The sequence below is a fragment of the Paroedura picta genome, chromosome 13 (assembly GCF_049243985.1).
Source record: "Paroedura picta isolate Pp20150507F chromosome 13, Ppicta_v3.0, whole genome shotgun sequence".
In the NCBI taxonomy this organism is placed as follows: domain Eukaryota; kingdom Metazoa; phylum Chordata; class Lepidosauria; order Squamata; family Gekkonidae; genus Paroedura; species Paroedura picta.
Genome location: NC_135381.1, coordinates 25,519,672 through 25,537,342, shown reverse-complemented (window position 1 = coordinate 25,537,342; position 17,671 = coordinate 25,519,672). Strand labels below are relative to the sequence as shown.

The 17,671-nt window shown below is 44.2% G+C and overlaps 1 protein-coding gene across 2 annotated transcripts in view; it reads left to right on the top strand.

Moving 5' to 3' along the window:
• CD99L2 (CD99 molecule like 2) overlaps positions 1-17,671 on the top strand; it is a 59,911-nt gene that overhangs the window by 27,420 nt on the left and 14,820 nt on the right. For both annotated transcript variants that reach the window (XR_013226173.1, XM_077307731.1), the window contains exons 2-8: positions 3,350-3,406; positions 5,558-5,599; positions 6,869-6,961; positions 8,503-8,583; positions 10,489-10,581; positions 13,745-13,780; positions 16,328-16,393. Coding sequence is in view for 1 of the 2 variants with exons in the window: in XM_077307731.1 (XP_077163846.1) it covers positions 3,350-3,406; positions 5,558-5,599; positions 6,869-6,961; positions 8,503-8,583; positions 10,489-10,581; positions 13,745-13,780; positions 16,328-16,393 (468 nt within the window). In the remaining variant the exon portion in view is untranslated. The remainder of the gene's footprint in view (positions 1-3,349; positions 3,407-5,557; positions 5,600-6,868; positions 6,962-8,502; positions 8,584-10,488; positions 10,582-13,744; positions 13,781-16,327; positions 16,394-17,671) is intronic.

Genomic DNA, 17,671 nt, shown 5'->3' with positions numbered 1-17,671 from the left:
TAGTAATTACAGCCATCTGCACTAGCTGCTCAAGAACCAACTGCTTGATGATTTGTTCTAAAATTTTGCCAGCTACATATGTCAAGCTGCTAGGTCAGTAGTTACCCGGATCCTCGTTTTTCCCCTTCTTGATGAGTGATCTTCCTTTTTGGCTACCTTTTAATAGTCGTGTTCAAAGGGGATGTTGGTGGGTGTGACTTTTGCTCCTACGCAGCTCAATTTCATTCATATCCCTTTTTTCATCCATTATGGCATTCTAAGCTGTATTTTGGGTTTTCCTAGGAAGCCTCCTGTTCGGACTCTGACCAGATCCACCACCTTATCAGATTCCTGGTCCTTGTTGCCCCACCAAGCCCCTAAGGTGGTATAGAAAAGGACAAGTGGTATAGAAAAGGACAATTTGCTCTTAGTCATCCTCACAACAGTGCACCTCTGAAACTGGGGGTAAAGTCACTTTTTGTGGAATGGCTATTTTATCACAACTTGGGGGTTTATATTAAGTACTATTCTTGGAAGAAGGGAACGGAACATCTCCAGAGTGGAAATAGGTAGTTAGGAAACAATGTGCCACAATGGCACAGGCCCTGCCTCTAGTGGTCGCTAATCCATCTAAAAGTGATCTTAATGTAAGGTGACCAGATTTTAACATTGGTAAAGCGGGACACCATTGACTAGGGGGGTTCTTGATTAAAGATTTGGTCTGTATGGAGCAACAAAAAATTTCATAGAACGTATAGAACGCAAAAATAGTATTGTAATATATATATATATATATATATATATATATATATATATATATATATATATATATATATATATATATATATATATATATATATATTAATTTCAACATATGCATAATTTGCCAGGTGCCCCCAGATGTTCCTCCAAAAGTGGGACAATCTGGTCACCTTATCTTAATTGCTGGGCAAGTTCTTATGAGAACAGCCAGTCCTATACAGATGTTTCAGAGTAGGAAGTTCTAGACTACAATTACCATGACATCTCGAGGGCCACAGTTTGACCACCCCTGCTATATATTATTCTCTTGTGCAGTTGTTTAAAAAACCACACACAAACAACCAAACTGCCTCCACATTGTAAGGAGTCAAAATCTCCTATTAGTTTTTATGTACCTTTCTCTCCAGTAGGTTATGTCAACAGCTGTATTATTCTGGGTTCGAAGCAATGCTATTAATTGTATCATTTTGGGCATGTGATGAATCAGTTTCCTTAATACTTACTTAATCATCATAGTTAAATAAGAGAGAAAAATTAAGAAGTCGTTTCTTGAATACAAGTATGGACTTAGTTCTTCTTCTGTGTCCTTCCCCTCTGCAAGGATTATGAAAGGAACAATAGGGGGATATTTGTTTTGCATTCCCAAAAAGAGGAATTTGCTCTTTTTTCCTCCTGTTCTGTGTCCTGTGTTTGATGACAGTGAGATCCAATGGGGAGTAGCAGACAGAGCTAGACTTGGATTGAGAATTCCTGCTGAACCTGGCAATCTCTCTGCCTAATTTAAGGGTAGCACAGGGTGTTCAGTGGCAGACTTGAGATTCTGAAACGAGTGTTTGCCGCTGTTATGCCCTGTGGCAGGCGGGATCTGCACTGGATAAGAGGTACGCCTACACACGCATAACCTTTTCAGTACTCACCACTCTTTTTCAACCACTTCCCTCTCCCATGGTCACAGTTTCCCTTGCCTGGGTCCTATTAGTGGATCATGTAAGGGTGTCTTATTCTGGGCCAAGCTTCTTTGCTTATACACTGGTCGTGGAGCACGCTGAAATGCAAGAAACCCAGACTGCTATCCCCTTAGGATTCAGAAGTGCATGCCACCTTTGAGCATGTGTGGGAGAGCAGTTTTCAGGCCCCCTGATACAACAGCGCTGCTTATGTAGGCCAGGATGTACAGATGAACTGTGCCCCACCCCCACCCCCACCCCCCGAGGAACCACTGCCACCTAAAATTAGAGATGGAGCATTGGGTCAGAATTTTTTCATTTATTACCATAGCTATACAGTTTGATATGTCCATTGTAAAGCTTTGATCACTGTTGGTGAAGGTTGTACACCGCCCCGAGCCTGGATGCCAAGAGGGGCGGTTAATAAATTGTATAGCCATTGAGCTAAGGAAGATATCAGCCGCTCAGCGTTTGAAGGGGAGGCAAGTCCCATTCCAGCTGCTTCCAGAATTGCTCTGTTGTTTCTCAGTCCCAGGTGGAACAGGATACGATGAGTTAAACCACCAGAATTGAAGCTGAATGCATTGCCTTTACTTAAAGGGCATGATGTATAGAAATTTGGGGGTATTTCTCTGCACCTTCCACATTTCTGTGTCCATTTAAATGCTGATTCTTGCTTCCCAGTGGCCGGGTGCCATCTCCTATTGTTGCTGGCTGCTGAAGCTCAGGTGGTGGCAGCTAAATCTATTTAGCGGTCTGAAGGACAAGAAAGCCATTTGAATTTTCTTGTATGGCCACTGCATTACTTAGTGCATCCAGAGATTATTAATTACTCTGTTTGCTTGCAGGTGTAAAATCCAGAATTTATCGGGAGGAATGCATTGAGGATGAATCTTATGTCAACAGTAATTAAAAAGGAGTAGGGGGAAATAACACAGGACACCCAAATGAAGGCTGAAAGTGGTCTTTTCCCATTACAGTTGCTTGTAGTTCAGGATGAATGCAGAATGGGCTGGGAAATATGTAAGATTCAAAGCAATTTTTACTGCTAATAGATAATGTTTGCCTATTCAGTTTATTCAACAGGACTTTTGATCATTTAATATTGTGAAGAACCCGATTCTAGGAATCTGTAGCAATTTCTTTCCATCTTTTCTTCCCCCAGCTACAAATATAAAATGACTGTCCCTGATCTCAGAGTGTGTTTGCTAGAAGATGCGTTAGGGTGGGTTGCTTTGTTATTTTCTTCCTTTTTCTTGGTGTGTGTGTGTGTGTGTGTTTTATTTTTTGTGTCAAAATGCTGTGGCAATATTTTAAAGGGCTTTTTTCCAAACATATAATAATCAGGAGAACATCCACCGATGACTGACAGTTAGGAGATGAATCGGCATGCTCCACTTGACAAAATGCAAGCATAGCAGGTGTATTTATACCACATCCATTAAGAGAGGCAAATGGGAAGTTGAACAGCCGCCTGCCTTGCCATTTGGCAGTCACAGGATTCCAAGAAAGCAGCTGAGCCAGTGGGAAAGGGGTCAGTGTTGAAAATGTCACACATTGAAGCAATTTGGGACAGCACAGCCTGTTGTCTTCCGTTTCAAATTGTGTTAACATACCATCTTCCCATCTATGTAAATCCTGTGCTAATTCTTTGTTTCTAGGATATGCTGATGACTTCAGTTTAGAAGATGCACTCAGTGACCAGCCGACAAAGCGACGTAAGTCAACCTTTTTGCAGGGAGAGCAAATGGGTTATAGACTGGGCTGATTGACTTGGGTTCTATCTTAATATTTGTATAGACAGTGACTATCTGTGCAGCTGTCAGTAGCTCAAATCAATACACATCTTGTGTGTCAAAGTCAGACAACTTGTGAACTGCGTATGCCAACTTGCAAGCTCTTCCTTCCTTCCTTCCTTCCTTCCTTCCTTCCTTCCTTCCTTCCTTCCTTCCTTCCTTCCTTCCTTCCTTCCTTCCTTCCTTCCTTCCTTCCTTCCTCCCTCCCTCCCTCCCTCCCTCCCTCCCTCCCTCCCTCCCTAAATGTGACTTACAATATTAATAAACATTACATGTTAAATGCAAAGCAACCCCAAACACAAATTTCCCCCAGTAAAAGTTGCCTGTTGTTTGTAGTCCAAGGCAAACAGGCAGCAGCTCCCTAAAATCCTGTAGAAGGGAATTCCACAAAGTATCATGGAGTGGAAAAGACTTAGACTCTGGCTGATGCCAGATGGGAGAACAGCCAACTGGTTGGTTTCCTGAAGACCCCATGGCCAGGCCAGATGGGAGTGAGGGTGCTGGTGGCAGTGAGGCACACTTTTACAGGGGGCTTTTCACCGGTGTCCTCCAGGCTGCTATCCCCATCTTCCCATGGCAAGGGGGGGGCCACCAGCTCGTAGCCCACATTTAAAGCGGGCTTGGTCTGCCACTGGCTGCATCAAATACCTGGAGGGCAGGAAGCATGGAAGGGGGGATCCGTGGAGCTGGTGCGCTGAAGGATGCACAAAGGCAGGAGGGACGGGTGGCAGGGCTGAGGGGCAGAACTGCGCACAATGGGCAGGACTGCCCATGAAGTCGGCAAGCAGCAGCGGTGAGAGTGGGAGAGTGTGGTGGGACAGTGTGGGAGCGGAAGGACTGGCCCATCAGCTTCCCATTTGAAGTTGGAACTCCCCCCCCCCTTCTCCTTTTGGCTGCAAGCGCCCTGTATGACCGTGAACACCTCTACAAGAACACCCCTAAAGCCCGCCCTGGCTCTAAGGACCAATTAGAGGTAGGTCTTACTTTTGGGGGAGGGCTTATACTAGTGGTGCATGAAAAAGTACCGCTACGTCTTACTTTTGGAGTAGGTCTTATTTTTGGGGGAAACACGGTAGATAGACATGACTTGGAGTCATGTAAAAATTTCTCTGCCAAGAAGGTATCCTGGGTGGAAAAAGTTTAAGAAGCCCTGCTTTAGACCCCTTGTGGGTTTTGAAAATGTGGGTTTTGAAAAGGTGGGAGAACCACTTCAGGAGATTATACATTTGCCCCTACCTACAAGGACTTTTCCAGATGGTCCAAAGGAAGCAGTGGTTTGCCCTCTATTGAAAAACACTTATCATTTGATCCATGGGACCCAGCCAGTTACCACCCCATTTCACACCTTGTTTTCCTGGGGAAGGTGCATGAAAGGGCTGCCATGGACCAACTGTTAACTTCCCTGGATGAAGGATTGGTTCTGGATCAATTCCAGTCAGGTTTCCACCCTGGTCATGCGGTCAAGATGGCTCTGGTCACCCTGATGGATGATCTCTGATGACAGCTGGACTGAGGTGGGTCAGTGCTACTGGTGTTGCTTGACCTCACAGCAGTATTTGATATGGTAGATCACGAGCTTCTTGCTTGCTGACTTGTTGATGTGGGAATCTGAAGAACTACAATTCAATGGGTTACCTCTTGTTGGGGCAGGGGAATGGTGTCCATGAAAAGCTCATGCGAGAAAAGTGTGGCAAAAACTCGCGTGCGTCTGTTCTCTTGCACTTGCAAGAACTATACAGAGAATCATTTCCGTGTGGAGTCAGATTTTGCCTAAGTATTTGCTTAATTCAGCATGGTTCTTCAGAAATCGGCTCACCAGATGCTTTCCAGTTGGACTTTCCATGCTGTTTTGACAGCGCAAGGAGAAGAAACTGCTTCTCTTCTCTTTTAAATGAAAACTGAAATTGTCTGGATAGTAAGTTCTATGCTCACTACTATATCCTGCACTTTCTTTTCCAGGGGAGTATATTTTTTCCCCACAGTCTTATAATATTGTTTAAGATTCAATACATTATACACTTTTTTGTTCAATACAATTACAATTTCTGTTCTACCGTTTTTGTCTTTTCACAGCTACTCATAAGCCACCCCGAAAGCCTTCTTCTGGTGGAACAGGTGAGAAGTTTGCAATATATCCTTGATCAGTGCTGTAATATAGACCTCTGGATGTTTTAGCACTTGTTTTGGGTGATAGAGAGTGGCAACTTCAGAACGATCATACTGGTGGGTGTAATGGATTTCTGCCGAAAGCAAAACCAATCGCCTGCCTCCCTCCCACACATAAATCTTGGCTGTTCTTGCTGCATATGCTGGCAATGAACTTTGTGACTTGTGACTCCCTCGGTACCACTGCAGTTACAGTGCGGGTTGTGCCACTTTAACCACTGCACTGTCATGGCCTTGGTGAATTCCTCCGTTTGATTGACACACTCCACTGCAGATTGAAAAACTGAACAATGGAATAACAGGGGAGGAAAGAAGCTGAGTCTGCCTCATATTTGGTCTGTCATACTGTTTGTCTGTCTAGCTCAGGGGTGGGCAAACTGTGGCCCTCCAGATGTCCATGGACTACAATTCCCATCAGCCCCTGCCAGCAAATGCTGACAGGGGCTGATGGGAATTGTAGTCCATGGACATCTGGAGGGCCACAGTTTGCCCACCTCTGATCTAGCTTAATAATGTAAGCGTCTCTCCAAAGCCTTGGGAAGAGAAAGGTGTTTCCCCCACCTTCTGCCTGAGAGCTTTCAACAGAGAAGCCTTGGGACAGAATGTAGGACCTGAATGTGGGCCGATGTGGCATAGTGGTTAAAGAGTGGAGGACTCTAATCCGAAGAACTGTATTTGCAGCTGCATGCAGCCAACTTGGGTGACCTTAGCCCAGTCACCATTCTCTTAGAGCAGCTCTTATAGAGCTCTCTCAGCCGCTCCTACCTCACAGGGTGTTTGTTGTGGGGAGAGGAAGGAAAGAGTGTTCGTAAGTTGCTTTGGGACCCCTTTGGGTAGTGAAAAGTGGGAAATAAAAAAAAACCCAGCTCCTCTTCTGCATGCAACTCTGGTGTTCTACCATTTATCTTTAGTGCTTCTGCTGCTCCCACCCCCAGGAAGAGACTTTATTATACAAATATTGTTTGTGTTCTCTGTTTTGGAGCATCTGGACCTTATTCTCAAGTTATGTTGGATGTGTTGTGTTTTATGGTAGCCATTGGGGTTCTAAAGAAGCAGAAAAGGGTAGATTGTCAAAAATATCATTGCTGAGAAGTGTAACATTGCAAACCACCATCTCTGAGCTCAGAGATAAATCAACACATATTGTGAACAACCACAAAGGAATTGTTTCCGATGTGTGTTTGCACTCCAAGTTTTTGTGTATCCTTGTTGGAACAGGTGGTTTTGATCTGCTTGACTACTTTGATGACCCTCTGGAGAAGACGACAAAGCCAGCAAAGGTGACCGCTGGCCCTTATCCAAAGAAACCAGGTAGTGATTCCATTCCTTGTTGTGTTTTATAACTGCTGAAGCTACATTCAAGACTTTGACAGAACCAAGAATTCCTGCTACATTTTGTTGTCTTTAACATTTCCTTCCCCATTTCCTTCTCCCCACAACTTTCTATTTGCTTTGCCACCTGTCCCTAAAGTCCTTTGGCCCTTGTGTGTAGATGGAAGTGAAATAAGTGACATACTCTAATTTTTTCAGTATAAATTGTGTAAGTGCTCCAGCTTTTCCTGTCCTGTTGCACGGAAGCAGAAACAGATTATTTTGTATAGTACGGTGGGCAAAAAATGTGGACAGATACAACAGGAAGTGTTCAGGACACAGTCCTGGAGGCCTGTGGGGCTTAATTTGCTTAACTACTTCTTTGTGATTGCTCCCTGTTTCAGTACTGATAAAATGGTAGTGGCCAAATATTTAGGTTGCTTGACTACATATTTAAATAATGTGGTGGGTGTGTGCACATGTGCTGACTCACATGTCATATGAACATCACTTCAGGACTCGTTCACAGCTGAACTTGGCAGTTTCCTCTGTGAAATATTTGCAAGAGTTTTTGTATGCAGTGGATGCTTCACTTCTAGTCCTCAGTGTGTGGTGGTTGCTGCTTATGTGCAAGCCCTCATTTCATGTTGCATTCTTTGATGCATGAGCCTGTCCTATGGGAATGGATTCCAAATCTCTTGAAAACTTGTTCTGGTGTGTGTGTGTGTGTGTGAGTTTAAAGCCACTCCAGATGTGACACAGCCTGTGTCTTTCCCATCCATCCATCCATCCATCCATCCATCCATCCATCCATCCATCCATCCATCCATCCATCCATCCATCCATCCATCCATCCATCCAATTACATTTATATACCGCCCTCTCCGAAGGCTCAGGGTGGTTTACATCAAACAGAAGTAACTGTACAAATAACTCGGTATATAGTAACACAATAATGACTATAATATTATGAACAATACAACATTGGGGAGAACAATAGCTCAACGCTTACTGATGGCCCAGTGGGGTGGGTGAGTCTGCAGTGATGGTTGTAAGTGGCCTTGGGGTGATTCACAATAGTAAAAAATAAAAACATCATTAAAACAGATTCTGCTTTTCTGTTTCAGGCCAGATTAATCAGACTAATCATAGGGGAAGGAGCCAAAAAGTGAGGAGGGAGGCCTATATCATTTCTGACTATTGCTATTGCCTCAGCCATATCCCTGGTGGTAGAGTGTTGACTTGCAGGCTGTGTGGAACTTCGATAGATGTGTCAGGGTTTGAGTTTCGACAGGCAGCCCATCCCAACAGGTTGGCCCAGGGGCCAAAAAGGCCTTAGCTTTGCTTGAGGCCAGGCAGACATCTTTAGGGCCAGGGACCACCACCAACTGGTTGGAGTTTGCATAGTGCAATGCTCTCTGGGGAACACGTGTCCCATAATCATCAGAAGTGGAGGTGCTGTAACTAAATAACCTTTTAGAATCTTCTCTGTCTGGCATTCTGGCTTCAAGGTAATTTGTCCTTGTGTTGCCTTGCTTCAGATGATATCCGCTGGAATGTACAGTACACCACCACCACCAAGCAGCCGAAAACGACCAAGGCACCACCCAAAAAACACCCAGGTAAGTTCTAACCTTGTGGGGTCATGTAAGGCTTCAAAATCTTCCATGCCCTGGCCTCAACTGCAGACCTGGCAGAAGAGCTCCATCTTGCAAGCCCAGCAGAACACTGAAAGATCCTGCAGGGCCTGCAACTCTTCAGGGAGCTCATTCCACCAGATGAGGGCCAGGACCGAAAAAATAATAATAAATGTTTGTAGAAGACTTTTAATCTCAGGCTTTCTCAGCTAGGGTTTCATGAAACCCTAGTGTTTTCCAAATGGATGGGAGTTAATAATTTATATATATAATTTTTTTTTTAATTGTTAAATTTTTATTGGGATATCACCTAATATCAGACCATATATGGTCATGTTGACCCAGCTCCTACTCCCAAAATGGCCAATGATAAGCCTGGAGGAGTTTGCTGCTTCTGGGGTTTTTTGAAGTCTGAAGAATGTTTCAGGGGTTTCTCAATGGTAAAAAAGTTGAGAAAGCCTGATCTATATACTGAAACCAAGGGATTTGCCCATTGCTTAAAGCAGGGGTAGTCAAACTGCGGCCCTCCAGATGTCCATGGACTACAATTCCCAGGAGCCCCTGCCAGCATTGGTAGGGGCTCATGGGAATTGTAGTCCATGGACATCTGGAGTGCCGCAATTTGACTACCCCTGGCTTAAAGAAATACTTCCAAAACAAATAAAACCAATAGACAAAAGGTTGTGTCTTCTTGAGATTTATTAAATCCTAAATAATTTTGCAACCAGAACGGGGTCCCAGGCATTCAATCCTGCTTTCTATTGCTTCTTCAGTGGTTGCAATTGGAGTCTTAATATAACATCATATAACATCACCAGTATTACAGGTACAGGATATCACATAGTCAATAGCTCTTCAGTAAAGGGGTCACTTCTTCTGCAAATGTAACAACTATTTGTATATCATGGATTAAGAATTTATAGTCAGATACCCAGATTTTAAAAATGCCCTCCTTTTGCAGCTTGGATAAACTCTTTAGGTTTAAAAGCAGCTTATCAGAGCCAGAGCCAGAGCCAGCTTGGTGTAGTGGTTAGGAGTGTAGACTTCTAATCTGGTGAGCTGGGTTTGATTCCTTGCTCCCCCACATGCAGCCAGCTGGGTGACCTTGGGCTCGCCACAGCACTGATAAAACTGTTCTGACTGAGCAGTGATATCAGGGCTCTCTTAGCCTCACCCACCTCACAGGGTGCCTGTTGTGGGGAGAGGAAAGGGAAGGCGACTGTAAGCCGCTTTGAGACTCCTTCGGGTAGAGAAAAGAGGCATATAAGAACCCATTCTTTTTCATCTTCATCTCCAGCATAATAATGTTGTACCTGTAAGCCTTAAGAAACTGAACAGAGTAACATGGATGAGGATTCTCATGTTACATGGCATGTGCCTTCATAAAAGGCTGCAAGCTGAACTTCATCCAAATGCTTTTGTTACTTTCTGCTCACAATAAAACAGGACACTAGTTAACAGATTTCCCCCTTCCTTTTTGGGGGTGGTTAAATGATATTCCAGTATTTGATATGCTATGACGGACTCCTTTTGTGTAAAGTGACATTCATACTGACCACAGCTAGGTGAGGACCTAGGTGAATGAATCAGAAATGTCTTCTAGTACAGGGGTAGTCAACCTGTGGTCCTCCAGATGTTCATGGACTACAATTCCCATGAGCAAACACTGGCAGGGGCTCATGGGAATTGTAGTCCATGAACATCTGGAGGACCACAGGTTGACTACCCCTGTTCTAGTATGTTGCATGAAAACATGAAACCTTCCAGCTCCTCTTCTAACAGGCAGCTTCTTTTTAATGTTAAAGAACATGGGCAGTTTAAATTATTCAGTGATGATGAATACCTGCTGATCATTAGAGCCCTACATGTAACCAGTGTGCTATTTTATAGCTAAAGACCCCATGGATTTTGACTTAAGTGATGCCTTGGATGACCAAAATGATGGGCGTGGTCGTGGGATGCCAACTGTCAATCCTGGTGGAGGTATGTTCATTAATTATTTTTTTAAAAAAGAAATCATTTTTTTTCAATCACCTTTTTGGAGTCGGCCATCTTAGATTGCTCAATTTGTAGATACAGTTATCCTGTGTTGGACTGTCTGTATTGCATATTTCTGATATTTATTCTACTAGTTTTGCTTTGCTGCTTATTTTACTGTTCTTTTTTGTGACAAAATTTGTTTTTTTTGATTTTTGCATTTGTAAGCTGCTCCTTTCCTTTTGTTCCCTTCAGGGGTAGTCAAATTGCGGCCCTCCAAATGTCCATGGAATACAATTCCCATGACCCCCTCCCAGCATTTGCTGACAGCGGCTCATGGGAATTGTAGTCCATGGACATCTGGAGGGCCGCAGTTTGACTACCCCTACAGAAGCTCGTCAATTAACTATTGAGCGGCAGATTCTCATTCCTCGTTGTTTTGATCCTAGGGCTAAAAGGGTTTAAACAAATTTTGCTCTTGCAGAAGTGATCTTAGAATCCCTATCACCAAGCAAAGGAGACAAGAGTTTCCAGGGTATGACTGATCAATTAGTGGCTTGATATAATGATCCCTTATATCCTCAAAAAACCTTCATTCAAGCAAAACATGAAAAGATGTATCAGTTCTATTAAGACCACAAGGGCAAATTCTATCGGAACAAGGCCTCTGCATTTATAAGCTACTTTAAGCTTTTGAAGAATGGTGCTAACTCATAAACAAACCAGCCTGGCCCTTTTAGAGAAGAAGCTGTATGCTTCTGGAGAAAACCAAGTGCACCCTGAATTATGTATGCCCCATGCGTTATTGGAATCTGTCTTAAAGACCAGAATTCTGATTTCTTTTTGTCTGGCTGCAAACAAGTGGTTATAGGAGCAGTTAAACGGGTTGCAACTACAGGAAGCTGCCATCAGCATTTAATTCTTCAAAAACACTAGAAAATAGATTGAAATCCTAGAAAAAGCTATTGGGAAACTCAGCAGACTGGAACCAGTCAATTGCAAGTCTAGCCCAATCTTGCACTCCTCATAGAAGTTGCTGTCCTGGGCTAGTAATTTGTAGCATTGTTGCCTGGAGGTGCTTTCTGCTTGCCCCAGGAGATCAGACAACCCTGCCCTACCTCTTCCTTTGTTGCTGCTGGGGATTGGGCTGTAGGGGAGATATCTCTGGAAAGAGAAGAGCCAAAAAACTCTGCTTATTTAGGGCCGATTCTGTCCAGCAGGGTGGGGCTCTTGCCTCCAGGTGAAACAGAAGAACAACTGTCTTCTTAGGAAGAAGAGTTGTTTTGTATACCTTGCTTTTTCACTACCCGAAGGAATCTTAAAGTAGCTTACAATCGCCTTCCCTTCCTCTCTCCACAATAGACATCTTATGCCAGGGGTAGTCAAACTGCGGCCCTCCAGATGTCCATGGACTACAATTCCCAGGAGCCCTTGCCAGCATTTGCCAGCAAATGCTGGCAAGGGCTCCTGGGAATTGTAGTCCATGGACATCTGGAGGGCCGCAGTTTGACTACCCCTGTCTTATGCTGAGAGAGCTCTGAGAGGACTTTGACTGGCCTAAGATCACCCAGCTGGCTGTTTGCAGAGAAGTGGGGAATCAAGCCTGGCTCTCCTGATTAGAGGCCCTCACTCTTAACTTTTACCCCAACCCCGCTCATTGTGCCACTTTGTTGATCACTTGGGAGTGTACTATAAAGCCTGCATCTTACGCCGCTGATTTTGAAGGCAAACAGAGAAATAACAAAAAAATGGAATCATTTCTTTAGATCTGGCTGAAGTCTTGGGGTAGGTAAGGAGAAGCAAGTGTCAGTACAATAAAGGAGAGCTTCGTGTCATTCATTGGAACTTTACCAGCCCTTCCAACTTGACAGGAATCCCCCCCCCCCCGAACGGTCAATCTTAATGGAAAGTCCGTATAATGTTCCTGAAAGTCATTCAGAATCTAGCATGAGGCAATTTGCTAAATTTTAACATTGCTATTTTGTAAAATGCACAAATCTTACCAGCAGCTCACAGGTTTTTCTTCCTGAAGCTAATGCATGCTAGACTAGATACAGACTCCAACTTTAGCAAAAGTATCTGCATAAAAACAAAATAGAGTTTTATGGTACCTCCAGGACCAATAGATTAATTGTGGCAGAGGCCTTCCCTGGGTAGCCTGAGGTATCCGACTCTCATCAGATCTCTGAGCCAAGCAGGGCTGCCCCTGGTTAGTCCTTTGATGAAGCCCGGAGTCCAGAGTCAGTATGCAGAGGCAGGCAATGGTCAGACACCACTGCCCTACAGAGTCGGTAAGCTAGCAGTAAGTGATGGCACTTTCCAACATCAGACGTTTGTGCCCTGGACTATGTTCCTGACGTATTCTCGGTTGGTAGACATACATTGGCACAGAGAGAAAAAAAATGAACAAGGGTGCAAAATTCAGTGAATTGTTAGAGGTACAGAGTATATCATGTCTGTGCAAAGTTGAACTCTTGTTAGTCCTGTTAAGCTGACTTAACACTTGTAGCATGAAAGGAACCCATAATTGTGACTGAGCTCCAATTGTTTATTTCAGGTATTTCTCCTGGAACCACCTCCCTTGCAAATTGTGTTGTTGAAAAATAGTGATTCCCAGATCAGCAGCAAGAGTGGCTTTTTGAGCACTGCCAGGCTTGATAGCAAATTTGTACCCATAGATCAGGGGTAGTCAAACTGCGGCCCTCCAGATGTCCATGGACTACAATTCCCAAGAGCCCCCTGCCAGCGTTTGCTGGCAGGGGTCTCCTGGGAATTGTAGTCCATGGACATCTGGAGGGCCGCAGTTTGACTACCCCTGCCATAGATTCTTTTGCTTGATACTGTCTAACGTTGGCTTTTGTTACCCTGCCCCACAAAGTATGTTGTGATCTTTATTCTCTCTCTTCCCCACCCCCAGCTTCCTGGTTGTTGCTACCACACTCATTAAAAAAAAAAGATAGTAAAAAAGGCATCTGTTTTGACCCAGGCTCTGATATAGTAATGGTGATGCTAAGAAAAGCAAGCAAAGCAGGATATTTGTTTGAATGGTCCCAACAGCTTGCCCTGTTTGAATGCTTTTAAGTTTGCCTTTACTTTGTGGTATTGCAAAACCTGAACCAACAACTGCTATTTTCTGTGATCAGTTAATGAATAAAGAATCCTGTTCCAGGCTCCAAAGGTAGAGGTGGAAGAGGTGGAAAACCTGGTAAGGAGTCTTGAATTGGCTCCCGGTTACTACTGCCTGTTTGTGTTTTTTTTTACTGATGACAAATCTCTGTCCTTTCTTTGCCATCCGCTTTTTCTAAGTCCCCAAAAGCATCTTATTACTTATCTGCACAATGCACTGGGGAACTTTAGATGCTGAATGCCTCTAGTAATTTCCCCTATTAATCAGGAGCTCCTCCCATTTCTTTCTTTGATTGTTTCTACTTTTAACACTGGCTCAGTATCAGATCTTGTGTCAACCACCAGAATAACCAGTCACATTATATAAACACCACTCCTCAACTCAGAGATATTCAAAGAAAGCAGCCATTGTGAATTCAAAAGCAGGTCATTATTACACCCATTAAGAGGTTTGGGGCCAGGTGCTGTCCTTCACTGAAGGTGTAGCAATGAAATATTGAGGGATCCACATTTCTGACCTCCTCTTCTCCAGCCTGTTCTTCAATTCAAGTAGTTCTTCCGAGCTGTTTACCAGGCACCTCAGAGAGCTGCTGCCAATTGAGAACAGTACTAGCCTGGTTGGGCATTACTTTGACTCCGCATTCCCTATATTGTTCATCCCCTCAGGAACATAAAAAGACCGGCTTGTTTTGCAGGGGTAAGCTAGAGCAGTGGTCCCCAACCTTTTTATCACCGGGGACCACTCAACGCCGGGGACCACTCAACGCCTTTTACTGAGGCCGGGGGGGGGGGTAGTTTACTCCTCTACTCTCAACCACTGCCCTAGTGCTCTCTGATCGCTATGGTAATGTTTAAACATCCCTTCAAAATAAGATACAGACACGCCACAACAATGAAGTGTGTTGTAAAGGGCTGGGGGGGATGAAGTAAAGGGCCAGGGGGGGGGGGAAGAAGGCGTCCTTCGGGGCCCACCTCCAATTAGTCGAAGGACCACATATGGTCTGCGGCCCACAGGTTGGGGATCGCTAAGCTAGAGCTCAGAAATTCTCTGGAGGGCAGTGTGGCGGTGCTTTTACTAACAAAGCAATGTTGAAGTTGCCACTTGGGAAACTTATTTAGTTTTATTTAAATATATATATGCTGCTTTTTCACCTCAGGGCACCTGAAAGAATGTTCATAGGAAATGCCCTAATTCAAAAAGGATATAAAGTTCTGCCCCCTCTTTTTAAAAAGGGGGGTAACCAGAAGTATTCTCTTATGCAGGGGTAGTCCTCCAGATGTCCATGGACTACAATTCCCATGAGGGGCTAACGCTGGCAGGGGCTCATGGGAATTGTAGTCCATGGACATCTGGAGGACCACAGGTTGACTACCCCTGCTCTTATGGAATGGAGGCAATGCTAAGGGAGGAAGAGGCCTGTAAGCTCTTCCCTCAGGGTTTTCCTTTGTGGTTGGGTTGGTCTGTGGCATCTCTGCCAAGTAATCTGAGGTCCAAAAGGACAGAAGTATCTGTGGAAACCTGCATTTCATCTTAGTTTCTCCTTCTCATCTGTTTCTCCTTTACTGGATCCCTTCTCCTCTTGCCTGATCTCCTGCTTTCCATTGTTACTTGCTGGGGTGTGTGTTGCTTGTCTGCTTTCTCCTCCCTGCAGTAGCCTGAGAGTGATTCATACAAGAAGCGCTTGCTGCCCCGACTCACAATCAAGCAAACCAAATTGCTTTGTTTTCCCTGCATGGGATCAATCCTAGATGAAATCATTGTTTCCATGGCTGTTCATAGCCAAAGCATGTTTCCCCACACCTCCACTCCCTTTTAACCATCTGAAACTCTCTTATAATGTTCACCAAAACACTGAGGTTGACCTTCACTGGTTGCCATTCTTGAATAAAGCCCTGGAACCAGTTCCTATCATGGGGACTTAATTCTATTTGCTGGTCTACCAAAGAGTCACGAGATATGGCAAATTGCCGCTGGCAGAAAAACTTGCACACCAAGGATTCAAGTACCTGAAGCACTGAAAATGGAAACAGGCCTCTGAGCTTCCTGTTCTCAAGATTGTCTCCATAATATATTTCCCCCTGTGCTTCCTTGCCATAAAGACTATTAAAAAGTGGAACACATTAACTGCAGTCCAGCCTAGAGTTAGAGGTCTGTAAGCCCATTGCTTAGGGTGTGTGAATTAGATTGTGGCAGCTAGGCACTTGTGGATCCTTTAAAAAAACTGCAGCAAAAATTAATATTGTTAGAAGGGCATTGTGGACTGAGGCCTAATACATATTTGTTCCCCTGCCACTGATAGCCACTGATGTAGAGCAGGGATGGAGAAACATACAAATGCCCCAACATACTCATACCTCCCACGGATATAACGTGTGAGTAAAATGTGTTGTGGAACTGCTGTGCTTTGGCTCTAGCCTTGTACTTCTTGTAACAGTTTTTTCCACCTCCACATAAGTAGTGGTTGTTTTTACTCCGTAGTTGGCATCTAACGAGCACCAATCTTGCTAAAACACTTCTCTCTATTGGATGCCTTACTAGAAAACATAATTATTTTGCTAACCAATCAAACACAAGTGCTTTTTGACCTTTTATTTGAGGACCATTTTATTCATTACAACTTTTCAGGTTTATCAGATGAAGATCTGGCTGGAATTCTGGGTGATGGAGGTTACCAACCGGACAAGAAGAAAGGTATGGCCGATCACTTAGCTTAAAAGCCTCCAGGATGTTCAGCTATCTCATCTTGAACATGTCAGCCGTATTCAGACATCACCAGGAAACTATGATTTGTTTGTGATGAGAATATGCCTGGTTCGTTCTTGGGTTATGACAGTTTTGCCGTTTCCAATACACGACTCTTCCATTCGGCCTCTCCTCGGCTCCCCAGGTGTTCACCAAAATTATGGTGGTTCTTGTGGCACATAGACTCCCAGGGATTCATATTTACCTGTATGAATATATTTCATATGTATATTTACCCATAGCGCACGTCCAGGCGCGAGGTAGCAGGCAGGCCGCCCCATGGTGGTCGGGCCCGCCGTGGAGGGTGGGTGCGAGCCGCAGACCCGCCCTCCTCGCCGTTCAGGGACCATCCGGTTGGCAAGGCTGGGCAAGCGGCTCACGAGCGCCGATCGGAGGCGCACCCTCTAGGGGAAGTCCGGGCAAGACCGTGGGTTCCAGTCCCAGACAGCGCCGCCCAGATGGTCCTTTCATAAATATTAGAGATCCTGTGGTAAGGATATATATATTTATGGATTGTCAGAAGGGTTTTATGGATTGTCAGAAGCTGTTTTAAGCACAGTTAAAAGCCACAAAATAAAACAGGAGTTCATTGGCACATTAAAGACCAACAAATCGCAGTCCAGCAGAAATTTTCATGGAATAAATTTTGTTAGGTGCCACTGGATTCCTGTTGTGATTTGCCACTATCAACTAAAATGACTCTCCATCTGGAGGAGAGTGAAAGGGCTGGATTGGCTGGGCCTTCATATCTTCTTTCACTGCTTGCTTTCTGAGAAGTATACAAAAATCTGCTTAGAGGTGGATGACCTTAAAGTGAGTGTATTCGCTTTGTAAGTGGGAAAAGCCAACCAACAGAATTTGCTGTGTTTTTTTTACCGTTTGGCCCCCTTGTGGTTTCTTTGATGCCTTGAGTTGGAAGTGAGTGGACTTTATGGATATGCACGGAGAGCAGCCCAATCCCCAGAGATAGTACTTTGTAAGAACATAACTTGCTTCCACAATCATAAAAATGGTGACTCGGTTTCCCAAAAGATGTGTTGAGGTCAGAGATCTTATGCATTTGACATTTGCTTCTGCATCAGAGGTTCCTAGCAGATGGAACAATAGATAAAATAGTGGAGCACTTGGAATTAAAAGGGATTCCCTTTGGGGTCCCTCTGTCCTCCCTACCAAAGGACTTTTTGTTTCAATTTTGAGGAATACTTTAAAAACACATATGTAATATTT